The 22,620-nt window shown below is 42.6% G+C and overlaps 1 protein-coding gene across 1 annotated transcript in view; it reads right to left on the reverse strand.

Moving 5' to 3' along the window:
• Nucleotides 1–419: 419 nt before the first annotated feature.
• LOC148521937 (sulfotransferase 6B1-like) overlaps nucleotides 420–22,620 on the reverse strand; it is a 44,883-nt gene continuing 22,682 nt past the window's right edge. The window contains exons 4-7 of the mRNA XM_088474396.1: nucleotides 14,540–14,666; nucleotides 12,921–13,015; nucleotides 4,417–4,573; nucleotides 420–557 (exon numbers count right to left, since the gene is read on the reverse strand). Coding sequence (XP_088330522.1) covers nucleotides 427–557; nucleotides 4,417–4,573; nucleotides 12,921–13,015; nucleotides 14,540–14,666 — 510 coding nt within the window. The 3' untranslated portion in view covers nucleotides 420–426. The remainder of the gene's footprint in view (nucleotides 558–4,416; nucleotides 4,574–12,920; nucleotides 13,016–14,539; nucleotides 14,667–22,620) is intronic.

Here is a 22,620-nt window from a genome sequence, read left to right on the forward strand (position 1 = left end):
TTGTCCCATTACTTTTGGCCCCTTAAAAAGTGGGAGGCACATATAGAAACCGTTGTAATTCCTACACCGTTCACCTGATTTGGATGTAATTACCCTCAAATTAAATCTGAAAGTCTGCAGTTAAAGCACATCTTGTTTGTTTCATTTCAAAGCCATTGTGGTGGTGAATAGAGGCCAAAATATGAAAATTCTGTCAATGTCCCAATATTTATGCACCTGACTGTATATGCCATCAGAAACACGCAAGATCCGTTTTTAGATCCAATATAAGACTTGTGGGAAAACCCTAGCCTGGACTCAGTTGTACTTGGAACCCCATAAAGTGATCAGAGTTAGAACTCATATCTAATTATATGTAACACCAGTTTTACTTGTGAGAAAACTTTATTTAACACAATTAAACATTTAACTTGGGGGGGAGTGTCTCTAAAATGTACAATATTTTTTATAGTTTATCTTCTCTCCCAGCTTTGTTCCTGCCAGGGTTTCTTCAAACTTGGCATCCACCGCTTTACTCTGTTCTTCTGTAAAAAGACTCTTCCAGTCCCCGATTTCTCCTAATAATAATTATAAATGGTAAAGGTTAGAATAAAATTGGTACACTAGCTACTCAGTATTTGTAATTACAGGCGTGATTTACTTGTAAACTAGGTAAAAACTAAAGTCATTAATCTTTTTGAGATTTAAATTTTTCTATTGCATTTTTTTTGTGTAATATTGTTATTTTCATTTAAAGACCCCTATAAAAAGATCCATCAAATGGTATGCAAAAGTATACAGTAAACTTATGTTATCCATTTAGGGGTTGAACACACGTCAATTTTGTGGGAGGATCTTGTGTGTGCTTTCGCATTGCACATGCCCTGGAGAAGAGAGCCCCCATCTATGGCCAATGTAAAGTCATACGCAGCTCAAACGTATTGCCACATGCAGCTGCATGGGCAAACTGGGTGGCATCAGGGTGCTCACGTGTAGGCTAAGTTTAGAGAGAGGTGATGAAAATGTATTGATTAACTGAGGGCTATGCAGTGTTGATCATCTATTACACCAAGGATAGGGTTGGTGTAATTGTGCGCAGCTATGAAACCAAGCATACTGATAAGGGCAGTGAGGTCACATAGATTGTACAACTCAACCTACATGTAAGTATAAGCATTTAGTTGCGAGTGCAATTGCATCTGATTTGCATTCAACTCTGCTTTGGCCCCATGATGAACATTCACTTTGGTGGGGGTATGGATACTGAGGAAAAGATATAGTAAAATTAAGGTAGAAGCACTAAGCTTTGGAGAGTGATAAAGTGGAGAGAGATAAAGTACCAACCAATCAGCTCCTGAGCTGATTGGTTGGTACTTTATCACTCTCCAAGGCTTAGTGCATCTTCCCCTGATTTAGGCTTTGGCCGCCAAATGTAAAGGTTGCGGTTTTTATTGACGTTGTCAGAAATTGCCGCGAGATTTGGCCTCAAAGTCGGCAGATGTAATAGAAGGTCATTTTGTGGTTTAGTAAAAAATATCAATGGCGAGTTGATTTGTTTCCATGTAAAAAGGACAAAGTTGCTAAAAACTATGCCCAGAGAGATTGCTTAGGCTACATGCATTGTGAGCTATCTGACCAGGCAGAACATAATAAACAGCTATATTACACCAGGGACGTGCAGTGAGGTCAATGGCTGGGGAGACACTGGCTAGTATCAGAGTGATGTTGTGCTGGGTACACATTGCCTCATCTCTCTCTGTATTTCCATGGAGTGCTGCAATTTGGATGAATTTTGCCTATAAAAATGATCAGAATAATACAAAGAAGAAATATATAAGTTATAAATATCTTCTTTGTTTTGTTCAATTTTTTTTTTATATTCAAAACTCTGTAGTCTGACAGGGAGTATGACAGGGGAGGCTCTGCCTCCCATGCCTACCCGCACGTCCCTGCGTTACACATATGTTTTACTTGTCACTAATTAATACTGAATTAAGGGGTCCGAAAATAATTAAAATATTGATGAGCCATAACTATTTAAAGATTTTATTATTGGGGGCAATAATAACATTTAAAATGATGCATCCAAAAATATTTTTAGATTAATTGAGGCCATAGTAATTAATGATAGAAGCACCAATTATATTATAAATTTGTGGTACTTCAAGAACCAGAATTAATTAATAAAGAAGACCACAATTAACATAAAAATATTATTGTTTTCAGAATGTAAAATGTTTTTATTTTTTAAACATTATTGCTCCAATAACAAATTAATGAATTAATTCTGGCACCTCTTTTATTCTGGTGATTTTCTGCACAGGCTATTACATCTGATGACTTCTATGTTTGACATTACAAAAATCGAGAAGGCGACTTGTATCCAGTGGAAAGTGATTTTGTCGATTCCTAGACAATTTACCTCTAGTCGCATTCAATTACATATACGGTGTCTTGAAACTCGACGTAAACTCGCAGAAAATCGCCTGTTATTCAAAATCTGAGGCTATTACATTCCCCCTCCTACTTTGTAATGATTTGGTATGTGTAAAAATGTTACGTTATGCACTGTTATTACAGTATGCTTCACATTCCTTCCCCAGCATATACTGTTATCTCCCCTCCCACTTGTAATATATTCAACCCTTACTAGATCACTCCCCACTGTCTGCCTCAGGTCTCCCTCATTGGTAGTCTGCTGCATACAACTTAGCTTTCACCATTCTAGTTTCAGCCCTGTCTTTTTTGGTGTGAACATTTCCAGAAGATGACCAACACAGGGCATACTTGCCTGCTCTCTCTGAAGTTGTGGGAGACTCACAAATTTGCGGACAGTCCTCCGGATCCCCAGAAGAGTAGGTGGCCCTACCACATCCTGCCCAGGTGCCCACTTCCTAGCAAAGTGAGCACTATGGGGAGAATAATGCAACCATTCGTGGGTAAATGGAGAGGGGGGCGTGGCCAATAAGTGTCGCTATGAAAATCATGTCATATTGTCCCCACCCCTCTCGAATTGACCCGCAATTTGCGGCATTCCCAACGAGGAGGTGGTGTCTAATGACACGTAGCGCTGGGCCCGCGTCCACCTCCAGTTTGTAGCGTTTTTTCTCTGGGCTTCTCCCGGAGGAGAGAATGCAAAAGTAAGCAAGTTTGGCGCAAGGCCAGATTAATATTGAAGCAGATTAAGCTACAGCTCCAGGCCCCCAAAATAAAAACAGGCCCATCATCATATGTATTAAAATTGTACTTCTAGTTTTTTCAGAAATGTATGCAATTTTTATGCATTTAGGGATACATTGGGGCTAAAAGTGTAGGGGGTGTACACACCCACACGGCTGTGGCCACACCCACACTGTACTGATCACCGCCCCTCCCCTTGTCAGTAAAAGCCCTTTAATATTTTCAACATCAGGCCACGGGCATTTTAAGAGAGGAGGTGGCCCATGAGGAGCCTCCGTGCGGGCCCCCTCCTTTCCAGTGCAGTAGACTCTGGCTTTGTGACAGTTTATTGTGTATGCGCAAGTCTCCGGGAACATGGTGCTCGTCCTATGTTTCAGGAGACATCTCTAGTACGCATTTGCAAATCTCTGGGAAAATGGCCGCCATGAGAGGTAACTCTCATGCTCCCAGTTAATTAAATACACCAAGTGCAACTATTGTAGATGACAAATACAGTAACTTTAATTGAAGGGAGATTAAACTGAAATATTGCTCTCCAAGAAGCATTGAATGCTTTGGAGGACAATTCTAAAAAACTGCTAAATGGGAATGTTTGTTATCATTTTCTGAACTCCACTAGAAAAATGACAGCTAAACTCTGATTGGTTGCAGCAGCCGTGGCTCCTGCCTTGGCTAGCTGGGGGGTATATACTGTAAAGATCGTAATCCTGTGTATATGCACAAATTAACAAGCCAGTCTGCCTCTAAGGACTGCATCACCTGCAGCCCTTGAAGTTGGGAAGGGCTGCCGTGATAGCAGGGAAGTGGCTTTCCATGGGAAGAACTCTGCTTTTGCAGTCCAGATTGGCAGTCCCAGGGGGAGGAAACACCTTCCCCTAGGACTGCCTGTCCATCATGTGATTAGCAGGGAAGTCACTGCCATTGTTAAGCAGACCCTGTGGGTAGTGGATTTTCTGGAAAATAAGCTATGCTGTAGGAAATAATATTCAACTATAGTGTAAATGTAACATTACTTTTCTGCCTTGGTTATGTAAGTTTATTAATTTAATCTCAATTCTTAATGGAAATAAATAGAGAAACAGCCTTTCATATGCATAATGACTAAATTTGTATAGCAAAATGCTGATAAAATGACTGCTAGAATAATATTTTTTTCCTTGGTTATAATTGTATCTTGTAGACCTTTTATACAGGTACTGTGAGCCTGAAATACTTTATATTCCGAATGTAAGCAATGCCACTAATAATTATACTAACCTTTCCTGAAGAAAACACTTCCTATATTTCCATGAGTATTACTGGAATTCACTTTCATAGATGTAAAAGTAGTTTTGTTGTGAACATGTTGGACTTGCTCATCTGTCATAGACAGCCCATAGAAGTCTGCTATTTTCCTTATTTCTGTAGTGAAGTTCTTAAAGAGAATAAACAAACATTTAAACAAATTAAAAAAAGAGAGACCAAGTCAAAATTATAAATTTCTGTAGTATTTTAGTGAAAGAAATATATATGTGCATTTACAGAAAATAACTGACCTAACTTATATCTAGGGGTCTATTCATATAGAACATGAAGTGGCTACCAAAAGATGTCACTATATATCGCATCACACACTTACCTGTCCGGCCCCTTCGCGATCCCAGTACACAGGGAGAAGACAGACATATCAGGAGCCCAATATGCCTATTCCTCACTGCGCATGCCCCGGTGTCTGAGAGCAGCAGGTCAGGTCGGACCTGCTGCAATGGACGCTGGGAAAAAGGGGCGGAGCTAGCGCCGGTTGCCAGAAAGAGAGCAGGGTGCAGCTTCCCTTCTCTGTTTGGCTTGTGGAACCTTCTCTGTTCGGTTTGCGGTAAAATTAACGCCATCTTCAGATGGCGAATCTGTACCACAGGAGAGGAGAGGAAAGTTGAGCTTTCTGTTCCTTCATGAATCTCACTCACCATACAATAGTATGGTGATGCGATGCAGGCATGGAGCGGGGGTACCACGGAAACTTGCTCCATGAATAGCACGAAGCAGAGAAGAGCCGTTATTTCAGCTAAACAGGGCGCATATCTGCTTCATGAATAGACCCCAATATTCTAAACCTTCTCTAATTTCCAGGGGCAGTTCTATCATTTCCCCTGGAAATGTTTGATCCTAAAAATACGTCTGTTATTCAACACTGACCAACTGCGCAAATAATCCCTGTTTTACTGTATTTTAGATGTCATTCTTGACAATAACTTTCCAGGTCTACTGAGGCCAATTTCGTACATGATGTACCTTTATCAAAACTTCAACAAAGTGACCCTAGAAATAATTTTTGAAATGTTGGTAATAATTATGCCATACTTGCCGACTTTTATTATCTGCTCCCCATGAGATGCCCGGAGAGCAGACACAGCTGGCCACTTTGAGGGGAGGGGCCGGGTTCCTATGTCATTAGGCCACGCCCCCAGCACACCAAACTGCTCGAATCGCAGAAGCACGAGGAGGGGCGGGACTAAATGATGCAATTTCGAAGCCGCAATTCATGGCAAAATGCCGGCAATTTTCTCTTCATTCTTCCCACTTCACTAGGAAGTGGGCAGGATGCGGGATATCTGGATACTCTTCCGGGGGTCTGGGGGGCTCCCTGAAAATTCCGGAGCCTCCCCTGCAACTTCTGGGAGAGTAGGTAAGTATGAATTATGCCCATATGTAAAATAGTGGTAATGAAGGGTCAAGGGCGCAGATATGTACACTGGGCCTGACTCAGAGTTGTACGCTATACCCATCGCTGCTGCAGCCTGACAAAATATTCTAATGCTTCAGGAGGCATCTGAGGACAACAGACGCCCCCTGAGCATCACAGATAAAAATGCTGCATCCGAAGATGCAGCATAGGGTCGCCACGAGTAAGCCTATGCTCAGAATTACCACCGGAACTGCTCCAGGAAATCTGGCCTCCCCACTTCCAGAAAATGGGGGAATCACACCAACGTTTTTGGGAACACTGGCCGGCCCTGCCCATTCCCCACCCCCAAACAGTGGCAGCATTTCGCTCATGCTGCAGCTTAGGGGCACTGTGGGCATACTTCCAGATAGAGAGACCAGCATATGCACAGTGCAGATCCTACACATGCGCAGATCTCTAACAATCTGATCTCTATCCATCGGGTTTGCATACAAGTCTGAATCCGGCCCACTGTTCTATTACATCAGCACCAAAACTAAACTACAGATGTGTCCTTGTACACTATTGCTGCAGCTGCGTCAAACAGCCCTTATCAGCATGGCAGGAGCATCTTTTTTGCTTAGTCACAATGCAATGACACAGTGTAACACCCCTTTACCCTCTAAAGGGACACCAGGTTACTAACTCCTATGTAATCTCTTTTTACCCACCCTTAAATGCATGTTAATTGGTGTACTTCATATTATTACTATTCCAGTGCCTCCACCCAAGCTAAATTGTAAGGCTTGCTTGGGAAAACCTATTACTTATGAGTATGATGTAGAGACGTGCGCCGATCCCCGTGTTTTGGTTTTGGATCTGGATCTCCCTTAGTTTTGGATCTGGATTGATTTTATCAAAACCTCACCTCCATGTTTTGTTTTCGTGTTTTGGTTTTGGATCTGGATTTTTTCTTGTGTAAAAACTGTTAGAACTTGGAGGATCCTCCTGTACACTAGTATTTAGGTCTGGCTCACACATGGCAACCGCGGACACACTTGCACTCTCCTTGGGGATTTGTGATTTCGATTTCTCAGGGCACACAGTTGTTTTTTCCGAAGGGCTATCAGAATCAGCAGTCTTCCTAAAGAAAGGCCAAGGCCTTATCCTTTCCTTGCCACTTTGTGTAGTGAAGGGCATATTGCCAATTTTTTGTTTATCTAAAGGCAAATTTCCTTTCAATTTTTTTTTCTTAACTTCAGTACAAGTAGCTTTACCATATCGATGGCATGACTTAAGCCCTGGGGAAGTTGACGGCCTTGCACTGCTGGCAGCAGCTACAACATGTGGTTCTTGGCTCTCCTGTCATGTGACAGCCCTCCATATTTTCTGCGGTCTTGACGCAGTGTCACAAGCACCAATAGTGTAGCCAAGGTGCGGTTACAAAATTCACACACGTGCAGTCGTGCACACACACAAAAATATTAGACAAAAAACAAGACAATTGATTTTTATTTTTTTTCAGCTCCAGAACTTGAGCCCAGAGCACCGATTGATCATGACTGGAGTCGGGCAGCACTAGTTTGCAACTTGTGTTGCTGGCTGGATCTTGTGCAGTTAAGCCTAACACGCACACACACAGACAGTAAAAGATAAAAAAAAAAGCCAGTTCATTTTTTTTTTTTTTTTTAGCTCCAGAACTTGAGCCCAGAGCACCAATTGATCACGACTGGAGTCGGGCAGCACTAGGTTGCAACTTGCGTTGCTGGCGGGATCTTGTGCGGTTAAGCATAACATGCACGCACACACACAGGCAGTAAAAGATAAAAAAAAAGACAATTGATTTTTATGTTTTTTCAGCTCCAGAACCTGAGCCCAGAGCACCGATTGATCATGACTGGAGTCGGGTAGCACTAGGTTGCAACTTGCGTTGCTGGTTGGATCTTGTGCAGTTAAGCCTAACATGCACGCACACACACAGACAGTAAAAGATCAAAAAAAGACAATTGATTTTTATTTTTTTTAAGCTCCAGAACTTGCGCCCAGAGCACCGATTGATCTCAACTGGAGTCGGGCAGCACTAGGTTGCAACTTGCGTTGCTGGCTGGATCTTGTGGGGTTAAGCCTAACACGCACGCACACACAGAAAAATATTACACAAATCGAGACTTTTATTGTTTGTTTTTTTTGGAGTCCAGAACTTGGGCACAGATGGACTTAGCAGAGCCCAGACGTATTCTGCACCAGCCCAGATGGACACAGCAGACAGCACAGCCCAGAATGGGTCAGCAGCACCAACCCAGGACACAGCAGACAGCACAACACCAAACAACACCAGCAACTCTACCCACCCTCCCTGTTCAGTCTCCACAGCCGGAGTGAAATGGCGTCCGCTGCTCAGTCCCTATATACTACATTGATCATAGAGACGTAAGCTCGCGAACCGCGAGATTTCCGAATCTATGGTTTTGCCTCGGTTTTGAGATCTGAGTCAGGCAGGAAACCCAGAGCCTGCTTGGATCCGACTCAGATCTGCTAAATTCGGGTGGGTTCGGATCTCTGAAATCCGAACCCGCTCATCTCTAATGTATAGTGCACAACAATGCAAAAATATAATCTGGGTTTAACACAATTGTGTTTATACCACCTGTCTTTTCTTTTCTTTTAGGCTACTCCATACATATGAACTCCGTGCTCCACCCTCTCCAGGTAAGTAATAAATAGACAGTATTAGATCAGGTTAACTTTTATATAAGACAGGTCAGATATACACATTCACTTTACAAAACTTCAGTATATTATACCTGTGTCTACAGACAGTAATTACAATTTTACATTATCATTTAACATTCAGCGCCATTTTTGAAATTCAAAGATGGCCACTGCGAGCCAATCACTGCTCGTGATGTCAATACCCCGCCCCCTCGGCTGGCTTATGTACAGCCAGCGCGAGGCCCCGTCGAGTCAGTCGTCGGCTGGGGAGTTGGAGAGAAGACTAGCTGAAGCAAGAAGACGCAGCGGAAGCCCTGGGTGGGCGGTGCCCACCGCCCTCCAGGTGAATAGAGCCATAGAAGTGCTGGGGGAAGCGGCAGCCATGTAAAAGAGCTAAAAGACTGCCGGCCCCCAGGTGAAGGTGTGGCAAAATAAAATTCTTTAAAAAAATTGTGTCTTTTTTTATTTTAATATTTCTTTTGCAGGGGTACTATATGTACCAGCATTCCCTTAATGCCCCGCCTGCTGGTACTTGTGGTTCTCCAAGTGCCAGTATGTGGGGATGCCTGCTGGGACCTGTAGTACTACTGCAAAAGACAATTATATTTTCATATGTACCGCACAACACAATCAACCCAGTACCCACTGCCCAGGGGTGCTGGGGATAGCCCTGGGCTATCAGCCTGGGTCTGGGGTGCCCTGGACAGGGGGACCCCTTTATTGGGGTGGTCTCCAGCTTCCCAGGGATCCCTGGCCTAAGCTGACTAGCGGTCAGGGGTGATGCTTCAGCTGGTGGCCCTGGTGAAAAGGCTCCCCTGGCTGTGGCATCACACCCCCACTAGAAAGAGTCTGGTGCTTGTTCTGTTAAATACAGGGGGACCCTATGCATTTTTTCCCCCTGTATTTCCAGAACCAGGGCCAGCTCAGAGCCCAGTGCTGGTTGCACTGAATACGGGGGACCCCTACGTCATTTGTCCCCTCTATTTTGGCACCAGGGCTGGTTCTGAAAAGCCTGGTGCTGGTAGTGCTTCATACAGGGGACCTCTACGTCATTTGTCCCCTGTATTTAGCACAACCAGTACTGGCTGGTTGTGGCTTTTTTATTTTACACATTCAATTTTTAATATAGATGGATCTCACTGCTGCATTCGTGCATCTGTTTCTTATTGATTTTATTTTCTCAGGTGCATGCGCACTGCCAGTGAGCCCTCTGTCGCCCGCTGATGCCCCCTTTGCACTGCACTGCTGACGCTGCTCTGCACCACCACTGCTGCCGCTACTCCAAACGCCTACAGCCGTCTCACACTCTGCACCTCCCAAACCACCTCCTGTGTGCTGTTCCCTCTTCCACCTGCGTTAGTGTTCCATTTTTTGCCCTTCTCCCCTGCAGGTGTCTTGGTTTGCTCATCCAAACCCTGATAGTTAATACATTTTAAAAAAACTATGAAATTCCATAGACCAAAAACCTTACGGTTTTACACGTCCCATTAAGGCTTCTTAGACATGATCTGAAATTTCACAAAACCTACTGAATTTGTGCCACTCAAAATATAAAAAAGCAATGAAATTACAATTATTAAGGCTGACGCCTTAATGGACGTGTTCCTTGCGCAATACAGATATGGTCTGCCATCACACCCCGTGGTTAACTGCAGATTCAGCACTCTCACAGAATGAGATTGCTGTCACTCACAAAATGGTGGAGCTGCTAATTCACAGAATTGTGTGCTCATTGGAATACACACATGCAGTCTATGCAACTGAGGTCTAATCAGAAAATAGAGCTGTGCATATGGGATAAAGTGGTGTGCATGGGGGGAGGAGACAGAGCAGCATGGATAGGTGAGACAAAAAAGGTGTGTAGAGGTTGGAAGATTAAGCAGTACAGGGGGGGTAGCCAAAGTGATGCAAATGGGTGAAAAACAGTGGTGTGGATAGGGTGGAGGAACAAAGTAATGCAGATGGGTGGAAAACAGTGGTGCGGATGGGGGGAAACAGAGTGGCACGGTTTGGGGGGACAGCGACGTGGATAGCGGTTGAGAGTGGCATGAACATGGAAAGACAGAGCAGTGCAGATGGGTAAAGACAGATTGGTTCGATTAAGGGAATACAGACTAGCACAAATTGGAGAACACACAACAGTAGGGATTGGGGAAGACAAATTAGTGTGGATGGGTAGGAAGACAGAGTAGTGCGGGTGGGAAAAAGAGACAGAGTTGCACAGTTGGGACAGAGTGGTGCAGATGGAGGAAGAAAGAGTGCCACAGAGGAAAGGAAGACAAAGCGGCGGGGCTTAGGGGAAGGCATTGGTGCAGAAGGAAACAGAGTGGCACGGATGGAGGGCAGTGCAGATGGAGAAAGACAGATTGGTGCGGATGAGAGAACACAGACTAGCACAGCAGTAGGGATTGGGGAAGACAGATTGGTGTGGATGGGGAGGAAGACAGAGTGGTGCGTGTGGTGGGAGGAGACAAAGTTGCACGGTTGGGGGGACCAGAGTAGTGCAGATAGAGGAAGAAAGAGTGCCACAGATGAGAGAAAGACAACAACGTGGCTGTGGAGATAGCACGGATGCAGGGTGGTGTGACTGGGGAAAAACAGATTGGAGTGGTTGAGGGAACACAGACTAGCACAGTTGGGAGACCACACAGCAGTAGGGATTGGGGAATATATAGCAGCATGGAGGCACATAGGGGAAGAAAGTGTACATGCATAGACTAAGTATGATAGTTTTAAAAATAAGGGAGCTTAAGAAGTCTTGTTTCATCTTTTGCTGCAATGCACTCTATTTTTGTTTTGTTTTTTTTATTCCAAACGTGCGCCGCCGCCTCAGTAGTAATCTAAATGAGATAAATGTATGCAGTGAGAAGGATGTTGGAAGCCAGTGACATTGTTGTGGTGATTGAATGGGAAGATTGTGGGCACTGAGTGGGATGTGGGAGCCACATAACTGCTCAAACCTCAGTTGCATAGACTGCATGTGTGTATTCCAATGAGCACACAATTCTGTGAATTAGCAGCTCCACCATTTTGTGAGTGACAGCAATATCATTCTGTGAGAGTGCTGAATCTGCAGTTAACCACAGGGTGTGATAGCATACCATATCTGTATTACGCAAGGAACATGTCCATTAAGGTGTCAGCCTTAATGATCGTAATTTCATTGCTTTTTTATTTTGAGTGGCACAAATTCAGTAGGTTTTGTGAAATTTCAGATCATGTCTAAGAAGTAAGGTTTTTTTCTATGGAATATATGTATATATGGCTGAACTTATGATGGAGTGAGATAGTATAGGTACTCACTCCGGGACACAGCGCTACTGCTTCTGCCCTGTTACTATAATTGTCCCTCCGCTCAGCTGCTCATATTGGGTGAGGATGGCTTTCTTGTATTGCTCACCGCTGAAGGAGCTGGGAGAGTCGGCTGCCTGTCACAGTGCCAGTGCTCCTGAAATGCTATTGCAGCTTCCTCTGATTCAGCCGCTTAGACTGACTGCCCAGACTCCGTCTCCGCCGCTGTTCCTTTAGTGCTGCTCTGCCCCGCTGCTGCAACACAGTTCGGACCATAATCTCTCTGCTGTCAGTGGAAAGCTTCCTCAGCTGACAGCTGACGTTAATGCCTCATCACCGGCTCCACCCCCTGCGCCCAGCAGCCCACCGAGACTCCGCTGCCTGGGACACAGGGAAAGGGGACTCAAGCAGGGGAACACCAGACTAACTGTCAGCAGCTGCTGACAGCTGTTATATCCCTGTATCTGTACCTGCCCTTCTTTTACCCAGCCATATCACTCCACCCCTTCTTTTCCTGTGCATTTGAATCCCACACACTTGGGCACATCCCCACTACAGAGAAAAGAGTACCACATAAATTGTCATATAAATACATGAAACATATATGCTTTTTTTTCTTTATATAATTTGTACATACTTTACATTTTACCTCAAAGTAACCATTTCATATATAGAAATCATGAATTGCTATACATATATATTTTTACTATAGACTATGAAATTAATTATTAATAGATTACCTCACATATGAAATTTTATTAATGTAACCTTTTTTTCTAATCCATTAACCTGGTTATAACAGAATAGCTTAACGAGATGGCATTGATCATTTGATTTGTGTCATTTGTACATCAGCGTGCGTGAGGTTAAAGTAGCTCTCTGCTACAGACTGAGTGGTATTTTGCTGCGTTTCCGGTTCGTATAAGATGCAAATTTAAAGAAAAAGTTGCTATGCTACACCACTCAGCGTGGCTCACCCGCACCAGGCATCTCATACTGCATGGCGTATTAAGGCTTGCTGTATGTGACATCTGTATATGTGTTGTGCTCTAATCATTAGAATATCTGTCATGGTTACTAGTGCTGTAGAATGACATACTATATAGCAAACACTCACCAATTTCATATCTTCAAATGTCAGTACAAGTATATTCCCATCATCAATATGTTTCTCCAAGCTGAGCGCATGATCAAAATATGACCCATAAATTACTATAATAGAGGACACATGCAAACAAGCTTTAAGAAAGGATCAAACAGATAATTAGCCATCTTTGAAAATATTCTAAAAATGCTCAATGTTTTTAACTGCCGTATGTACAGTATATTAACACAGGGTGTCAGTGATTACCCTCTGCACATACAATTTTATTGTTGTTGATGATGATGGTGATTTGTAAGTTGTCACAGAGCTCGTTAGCTCCACATAGTGGGGAAAATGGAGCATACTTCAAAAAAGCACATACAAAGTAAAAAATAAATACAAACCTGAAAACAAAGGGTGAGAGCTTACAATTTACTGGAAAAAATGGGAGAGTTGAGACAAGAGGAGCAAGTTTGGCTCACAGAGGAGATTTTATAGTGGGTGTATTAGAGTGAAAAGTATAGGTGGAAGTATTGTAGCTCAGGTTAGCTTTCAGACAGTCTGGAGGAGTGTTTGAACATGGTGGAGTATTCCTGGGTCGGGAAAATATTGTAGGGGGGAGTGAGAGGTCATTATTAAAGAGGAAGTGAGGCACATTTTGGATGCAGAACTATGAGTATGTGAAGCACAACATATCTTGTCACCTTTGATTCTGCCGTCTGTTAAAGCAAAACTGGAGTCAAGGGTAGTAACAAGAAAGCAGACGGACAGGGCAGTCTTATTCATAAGGCCAACTAGGCTGAATGGGCCCCACACATCTAAGGGCCTCAAAGGGAGAAGTTTGTTTTGAGACAATGGAGGAGGGGGAGACAGCAGACCAATAGCACACTAGCATCAGGGTTGTTACACCTCCATGAGAGGACATGTGACCGCCGCCATCACAGCTGCTGTCACCTCCACTACCTGGAGGTAGTTATCTCTGCTCCAGGCCTCAGCAGACACAAGGACAGAAGATTCTGCAGGACTTGCGGTGATTTCAGCCACCCACTAGAGAACCACCACCGAGTGCAGAGCAAGGATATCCCAGCGTAGCGGTGGAGCCTATTGGAAGGTGCATAGTGCAGGACGCAGCCATGACACACAAGGACATCCAAAACCCTGACTACCATCTTCACAGTGAGGGAGACACATGGCGTGCACAACATACAGGAAGAGGCCCCTTCCACCTGGAGTGTTTAAAATAGCGCAATGTATTTATGTTACAACTAGAGATGAGCTGTGTGGTATTGCTGAAAACCGAACACATGCAAACTTTGGGGTTCCAAGTTGAACTGCGTCCTGGCTCAGATCACTTTTGGGGTTCCCGAGTAGACCCGAGTCCCGGCTAGGGTCTACCCGTAAGTTCGGATCTCGGATCTAAAAGCTGTTTTTATCAATTTTCATTTTAAAAAATCCAAAACCGAAACTGAACCAAAACACTTGAGGATGGTTTTGCCAAAACCAGAGCCATAACATTTGAGGGTGGTTATGCCAAAATCAAAACATAGGGGTCTGCGCTCATCTCTAGTTACATACATTCATAAGCTATCCATTGAAATAGTGCCACTAATGTTTCTACACCTAATGATGCAATAAGCGTATGGATAACTTACTGTTTCCACTTATAAAGTCTTTGAAAAACAAGTCCCAAGAGCTGTATGTAGGAAGCAAAGGATTGCTGTTTGCGAAATGGTAATATGACACTGCTGTGTCTTTTGGGTTCCGAAGAATCACCAAGATCTGTAACAAAAGAGAATAGACATTTAGTACAGTAGGTTACATAGTAATTTATATAGTCAGATTAGACCACTAGATGGGTCCACATATAACATGTTATTGTTGTAATTGCAGCAAAATATTGCAGTTCATGTAAGAAAGAACTTCTGACTTCCGGTTCCGGCGCTGATATGAGCGGCTGCTAGACGGAGGAGCTCCGCTACTCACCCGGCAGCACAGCTATTTCACGGCTGATATCCAGCCTCCCGACAGCCACCTTCATCGCTCACTACCCCCGAAACTCTCAGGCAACGCAGTGAGTCCATCCTTATGCCGCCAGCACCTGGGAAACAGCAACGCCAGCGTGCAGAGCGCCACACCCTAGATCCCAATATGGCGTCGCACACTATGGGCCAAACATCACCGGACCCAAACTCCCCTCATTCCTCAAGAGGCTTACCCCAAGATGATTGTAATAAGTCTGAAGACTCACAGGACTCCTCTCCCTCACCAGCCAACACGGATGAGACACCTGTCACTTATGGCTCATTGGTGCAAGCGGTTAGGGAAGCCATGGGCCCACTGCTACAAGCTCAGACAGCAGACATCAAAGCCCAACTGTCCCAATTATCTCAAAGAGTTCTCACTACAGAACACAGACTAGGGGAAATGTTCCAAGATGTGGCCAATCTCAAAAAATCAGTGGGGGAAACGGAGAAAGCAAGACACCAAATTTGGTGCAAACTAGACGACCTAGAAAACAGGTCGCGCCGCAATAACCTGCGTATTGTGGGACTTCCCGAAGAAGTCAGAGGCCCGGGGCTTTATGACTTCATACGTTCCACTCACCCCACTATGCTACACATACAGGACGTTTGTCATGACTTAGTTGTAGAGAGAGCTCACAGAATTGGGCAGCAGAAATCTGATAAAAACGCACGCCCCCGTGTTGTTCTCTTTAAATGTTTAAACTACCTTCACAAGGAGGCTATCTGGAGTGCCTCAAGAAAGCGAAGAGATATCACCTGGGAATCAAGTAAACTACTAATATTCCAAGACTACTCAGCAGAACTCTCAAAAGCACGGAAGGACTTCTCCCCTATATGCTCCCGACTGGTTAGAGATCAGAAAAAATTTGCCTTACTTTACCCTGCACGGCTTCGTTTATATGACGGTTCCTCCTTTGTCGATTTCACATCCGTCGCAGACGCAGAAGCATTTCTCCGAGAACAAGATGAAGAAACTAGGGGACTCAACCCGGATGCAACCGAATAGCATCACAATCACTGCCTCTGCCGGGTATTTTCAAAATTCATACTGGAAACCATGAGGTCATTACCTCTTGGCTCAGGCCATGTGAGGCCATACCGAGACATTCTCAGGTTGTATGATTCCTTTGAATTGTATGTTTCCTTTGAATTGGAAGAGACCTATACTGAACTTTTATGTGTTTATGTGTTTAGCTAGTCTCGCTACGAGGAGAGAGGGAGGAGAGGGGGGGAAGGGGGGAAAAAAAAAAATAGGATACAATCAGAGGTAATCTAACATGTTACTCATGTGTTGGTGAGATTCCTTATTGTTTTAGTTGCTATTTCTATATTATGGTCTATATATTAGGCATTTATCGACTAAAGCGATATTACAGAAGTCTTAATTATAGTGGCTTTATATATATTTACTAAATGCTGCCGGTTTGGTTAGGAGCTATTTTTTCTGCACTTGTTTGGAACAAGTATATTATATTTGTCCACTGGATAGTTCAATTACTAATTGTATAATTGTTGCTGAAGTTCTGTGGAGAAGGTATGTTTTCACTGACTCTAGCAACCATATCTGAATTATTGGATGTTTGCTTAAATGATTATGTCCCTGTCTTTGTCTTTGTTTTGTATTTCCCTCTTGTGTCCTCCCTCCCTCTGACCTTTATAGATATGTTTAAACCTCATGCTTTCCCGGATACTCAGGCTAAATGGCAGAATTTACGATAGGTTCATGGAATGTGGGGGGATTTAATTCCCCTCAAAAGAGGAAAAAGATCCTTCTCTATCTAAATAAGCTTAAAATCGACATTGCTCTCTTACAAGAGACTCATTTAATTCCCTCTGAGATTGACAAATTGAATACTCTTAAATGGAAAGTCTTAGCATCTGCCCCATACACATCTAAAGCCAGAGGAGTAGTGATATTGATCAAACACCATTTACAGGTGGAGCTGATATCCACGAAAGCTGACCCCGAAGGCCGATATTTGATATGTGAGGTGTTATTGGCGGGGAAAAAATTTACATTATGTAATATTTATGCACCGAATGTCTACTCAAAACCTTTTTTCCAACAACTAATTGCCCTTCTAAATCAATACCCTGCTGAATCCTTATGTATCTGTGGAGACATGAACCTGATTTCTTTAATACACCTAGACAGACAAAAGACTCCTAGTCAGTGTCGGAAGCCTCCCAAATTGGGAGTCCCAGCCTTTGCAGCCAGCTTAAACCTTTTAGATGTTTGGAGAACACTCCACCCCTTGGAGAGGTCATATTCGTGCCTGTCTGCAGCACATGGCACGCTCTCCAGAATCGATTATATGCTTTTTTCCACTGCATTGTTTCCGCTTATCACAGAAGCTGAGATGGAACCAATTGGTCTCTCGGACCACGCTCTTTTGAGACTGGGGCTTCATGTGAATTGTGACAAAGGCAATTTTAGAATGTGGCGGTTCCCTTCATATCTAGTACAATCCTTAAAATTCAGGTGTAAGTTAGAAAAAGCTTGGGAAGACTATATGCAAAATATCCTTGACCACTTAGAAACTGACCCGATATTATTTTGGCAAACGTCCAAGGCGGTTATCAAGGGCGAGATTATTTCTTACCTGTCAGCACATAGGAAAAAGCTAGCGAAAGACTACTTGGCTGCCCAGCAATCCCTTACATTAGCCTTTCAAGCTTATTCCGTATGTAATAGTAATGGGAACAGACTCGCCTATTTAAAAGTCCTGTTTTGATGGTCTCTTCATCAAAATGGAAAGTCGATTTACCTTTAAAAAAGACCATAGATTCCATAAATTTGGAAATAAATCTGGGAAGTTACTTACTAATTTGCTTCGTGGTAGTAATCCCCCTTCGGTAATCCACCCCCTACGTATGCCCGATGGTTCCACTACTACCTCAGGAATTCAGGTTATGGAGGTAATGAGATCATTTTACGAAACATTATATTCAGAAGGAAAAAATTCTACCTCTCAATGTATATCAGAAAAGTTTTGGGAATTTTTACCACTGCCACAGGTACCCACTCCATTTAATGATACTTTGGTTTCCCCGATATCTGAGGACGAGGTGAGCAAAGCAATAAAGATTATGAAAAACTATAAAGCACCAGGCCCTGATGGCCTAACCGCAGAATATTATCACACACTTTCTAAAAAGATATGTCCCATTCTTACAAAGGTACTAAATCATATTATCCGACATAACACTATGCCAAGACATTTCAACTCTGCTACCCTCAAAATTTTACCCAAACCAGGCCGAGATCTTAGTAACCCCAGTTCATATCGCCCCATATCACTTCTCAACCTAGACTATAAAATATTAACCAAAATAATGGCGGAAAGACTGAAACATCTCCTACCTTCAATAATTTATGAGGACCAAACTGGTTTTATCACTGGTAGGCACTCTGTGGTCAACATTAGACGCGTCTTATCAGCTATTATAGCTACTAATAAACATATTGACCCCAATGATAAAATTATAATGTCACTTGATGCTGAAAAAGCATTTGACATGGTTCTCTGGCCACACCTTTATTCTGCCTTAGAGAGGTTTGGCTTCCAAAAAGAATTTATACTTCTTCTTAAAACCCTTTACACAAATCCCTCTACTCAAGTAGTCTGTGACAGATATATCTCTGCACCGTTTTTAATTCAAAGAGGCACACGCCAAGGATGCCCATTATCCCCCTTATTATTTGCCATAGCGCTTGAACCCCTGGCAATCGCATTAAGACAATCCCCATTATACCAAGGCATCAAAGTCGGCAGTGTAGATTTACGAGTCGCTCTCTTCGCTGACGATATGTTGCTATTTTTGTCGTCCCCTTCGGACTCTGTCCCACAGGTCATGGAGATTATTGAAGAATTTGGGAAAATCTCGGGCTATAAAATTAACATCGAGAAATCCGAAATCTTGGTTGTCTCTGGTGATATAACCTCAATCTCACAATCCCCCTCCATGCATAAATTTAAGATTTTAGACTCCCATATTAAATACTTAGGGGTACAAATCCCTGCTCAATTATCTAAACTATATTCTTTGAACTTCTCACCTTTGCTTCAGACGTTATATAAATTGATAGATCGTTGGATGTTACTACCCCTATCACTGCTTGGGAGACTGGCAGTAATTAAAACCATTCTTTTTCCCAAACTATCATACATGATCCAAATGCTGCCCATCTCCTTAACTCGCGCAGACATTACCCGTATTTCTAGACAGTTTGTGAAGTTCATTTGGTCTAACAAAAAACCTAGAATAGCTCAAGCCAAATTGAAACTTACGAAAGAAAATGGGGGAGTCAGCTTCCCAGACCTTTTAAGCTTTACATATACAGTACATTTCCGATACATACTAGACTGGTTTCTATCACGCAACAATTATACTTTATATCCATTGGACTGTGAACTATTAGCACCCTACTCCCCGGGGGCTCTTCTTCACACTCCGAAAGCACTAATTCCTCCAGAACATCTACATAACTTAATATTTCGCTACACATATTTGGCATGGTGGGCCATCAACAAACTCCTTAAGAGAAATCCTAAACATTCCAAATTTATCCCACTTTGGGGCAACCCTCAGTTTCTCCCTGGTATGGAAAATCCAATTTTTAAGAGGCTGCAATTCAAGGGTATCCGGTCTACAGCAGACGTATTTGACCCGGGGGGGAACCTTTTGTCCTTTTCAGAGCTCAGGGAGAGATTCGATTTTCCCCAGTCCTCTTTTTATTTATATCTACAAATAAGACATTACATACAATCAGTACCGCCTCCTATGATGATGAGTCAATCACAGGATCCCCTGATGCTATTAGTATCCCGAGTCTCAAAATCCTCCTATAAAACAAAATTCCTGTACAAGGAATTAATCTCACCAACAGATAGTTCACTTTGGTCAAAAACCCTAAGATCCTGGCAAGCGGACTTCCCCTCTATAATTACTGAGAAAGACCCACTCTATAATTTTGAACCCACTATGCGCACCTTAAGTTCCTCCCTATTACAAGAAACACATCTTAAAACCTTAAACAGAGCTTATATTGCTCCTTCCCAACGTAAACACATGGTAGTCGCTGAAACAGGGGCTTGCGGTAAATGTAAACACTCAAATGCTACCTTTGTTCACTGCATGTGGGATTGTGGTGTGATTAAGAAGTTCTGGAATAAACTAATACTGGAGCTAAATAACAAACTACATCTCAGTCTCACTCTAGATCCCTTGGCCCTACTATTTGCTAACTTTACTGGTTGGGAAACCACTCCTGACATTCAATCACTAACTCCTTTCCTCTCTGTAACCATTACTGCGGCTAAGAAGGTCATCTTAAATCACTGGACTACTCACTCTAAACCCACGATTCAAGAAGTAAGAGATCTATTGTTAAAACTAATGTATTTTGACAGGTATTCTACTCTTCCAAACATAGAATCGGGAGGGATAAAATTTCACCGTAAATGGGGGAGATTTGTGGAGTCTCTAGATGCTGATACTCAAACACAAATATTTAAAATATTTGAACAAACTGATTGGTTTCTCCTTAAGAAGATTTCATAAAGGAAACAGAGTTTAATCATGATAATTCGTGTTTTGTACGAAGTTGAATAAGTATGTACTTTTATCAGTCTCATCTTATTTTTGTACTTCCTGAAATGTTGCTAATTGGGTAGTTTATTTTGTGAGCCTTCACTTTCATAAAATCAATAAGCTAGTTGATGTCCACTAAATGCATCCTACTTTCCAGAATATCTATATACGTGTTCTATTCCCTCCTTCCCCTTCCTCCCCTAATGTGTTTCCCCTATGTCTAGTGTCAATTGTCTAATGTCTGTTGTTAAATAACCCCTATTAGTTTTTCATTTTCTTTTTCTTTTCTTGTTTTCTTGGATAATTATAGAATGATCTTTCTCCGTAAGATCTTTCTTTTACACTACATGTACCAATTCATATTGTTACTATCTCTATTTTTCATATATAAATATATGGATATTAAGTTATATATAGGTTTCCTTATTCACATGGTGCCAAAACTCTTGTAACCAACTTACTCTTATCGTTATTTCTGTCAAGAGTTATTCAATAAGAAGAGATGTTTAACGTGTTTGTAACAACTAGTGTATACTACTTTTTTGAAAAGCTCAATAAAGAGATTTTGAAAAAAAAAAAGAAAGAACTTCTTCATCTACTCATGTTTATAGAACACTAGAGGCATGTACCAGAGAACAACTCTTAAAGGAGCCACCAAGATTATTTTTTCACAGTTATTAAAAGGTAGTTAGGTGTTCAATCAGAATGGGTATGAAATCCCGACAGGAGAAGCCTGACAGAACAAGATGCCAACTAGTGCTGGTAAGCACCCTAACCCTCCCCTAACCCCAACCCTCCTGTAGTGGTGCCAAACCCTAAAACTCTCTGGGTGGTGTCTAACCCTAAGTCCCCCCTGGGAGGTGCCTAAACCTAACGCCCTCTTCTCGTACCTACCCTAACCCTCCCGGGGGGGGAGGGGGGACACCTGACCCTAACCCATCTTCCCCTAGCCTAAACCCCGCCCCCACGGCTAAGTGCTAAGACACCCACCCTGTTCGGCGTGTGTCTGTCTGCCGGCATCAGGATTAAGATAGGTGTAGTATTTCGATGCCTATCATAAGTCCCCATAGGGCTTTAGCAGTCGGGATATAGACCGGTGGCATTTAGACCGCTGGTCTATTAACTACATCCTGTTCAGCCAGTGGAATTTCATGTTAACTGTAAATATTCCTTGGGCCACTAGCCTTAGTTGATGCAATATGAAGAGAAAGTTATTTTTCCCATAGGAAATAGTTATTGATAGTTATAGATAGTACTAAAGCACAAATTCATGAGAAATGGATGCAGGCTATTTAGAACATGCTCCAACTCTCCGACACCTGCAAATAATTCTTCTGCCAATCAACTGAGAGAAGCTTGAAAATAAACCAAGAGGATTAGAAGCTTGTCTGATGATACATTTTGATGATATATGTGCAATATATATAATATTACAATGTGGGTTTTGAGGGTATCACACTATTACAGGGGCATAACTACCATAGGTGCAAGGGGTGCAGCTGCTATGGTGCCCAGAGCTTGGGGGGGGGGTCATCTTACTTGTCAGAGTAATATGTGTTATATACATTCTTCACCATTGGGTGGTACAGTACATAGGAGCCCTTACATACTTTTGCTATAGGGCCTTTAAATACCTAGTTAGAACTCTTCACTACTGTACACTAATTGCTGTGTCCATCATTGCCTAGTTTTGTGTTTGTATTTCTTTTTCTCTCTCTCGCTATTGTTACTAGGCCACTCACATTGATTTGAGTATACCATTTTTTGATCCCATACATAATTCAGCATTGGGCAACTCATGCTTTCTATTCTCATACAGGAGGAGCCCAATATGCTGTTTATTTATGAAAAAAATAGAAAAGAGCCCCCAAGGTGTAAGTAAGCTTTCAATTTACAAAAGCAAATATTATGTGAATGTAAAGCTGGCCATACACCAGACCAACTTTCCTCCAACCATCCAACTACAGTAGTGTATAACAATATAACAAGAAAAGAAAACAACCTAAATCTAGTATGTATCAGACTTCCCTTTATCCAATTCTTGCTGCAGCTTCCTGTTTGGAGGTGATTGTCACCCACAAAGTTAGAAAAACAATATTTCTTAACAGGAAACG

This window comes from Taudactylus pleione, unplaced genomic scaffold (assembly GCF_031769625.1).
Source record: "Taudactylus pleione unplaced genomic scaffold, aTauple2 ptg000154l, whole genome shotgun sequence".
Lineage (NCBI taxonomy): Eukaryota > Metazoa > Chordata > Amphibia > Anura > Myobatrachidae > Taudactylus > Taudactylus pleione.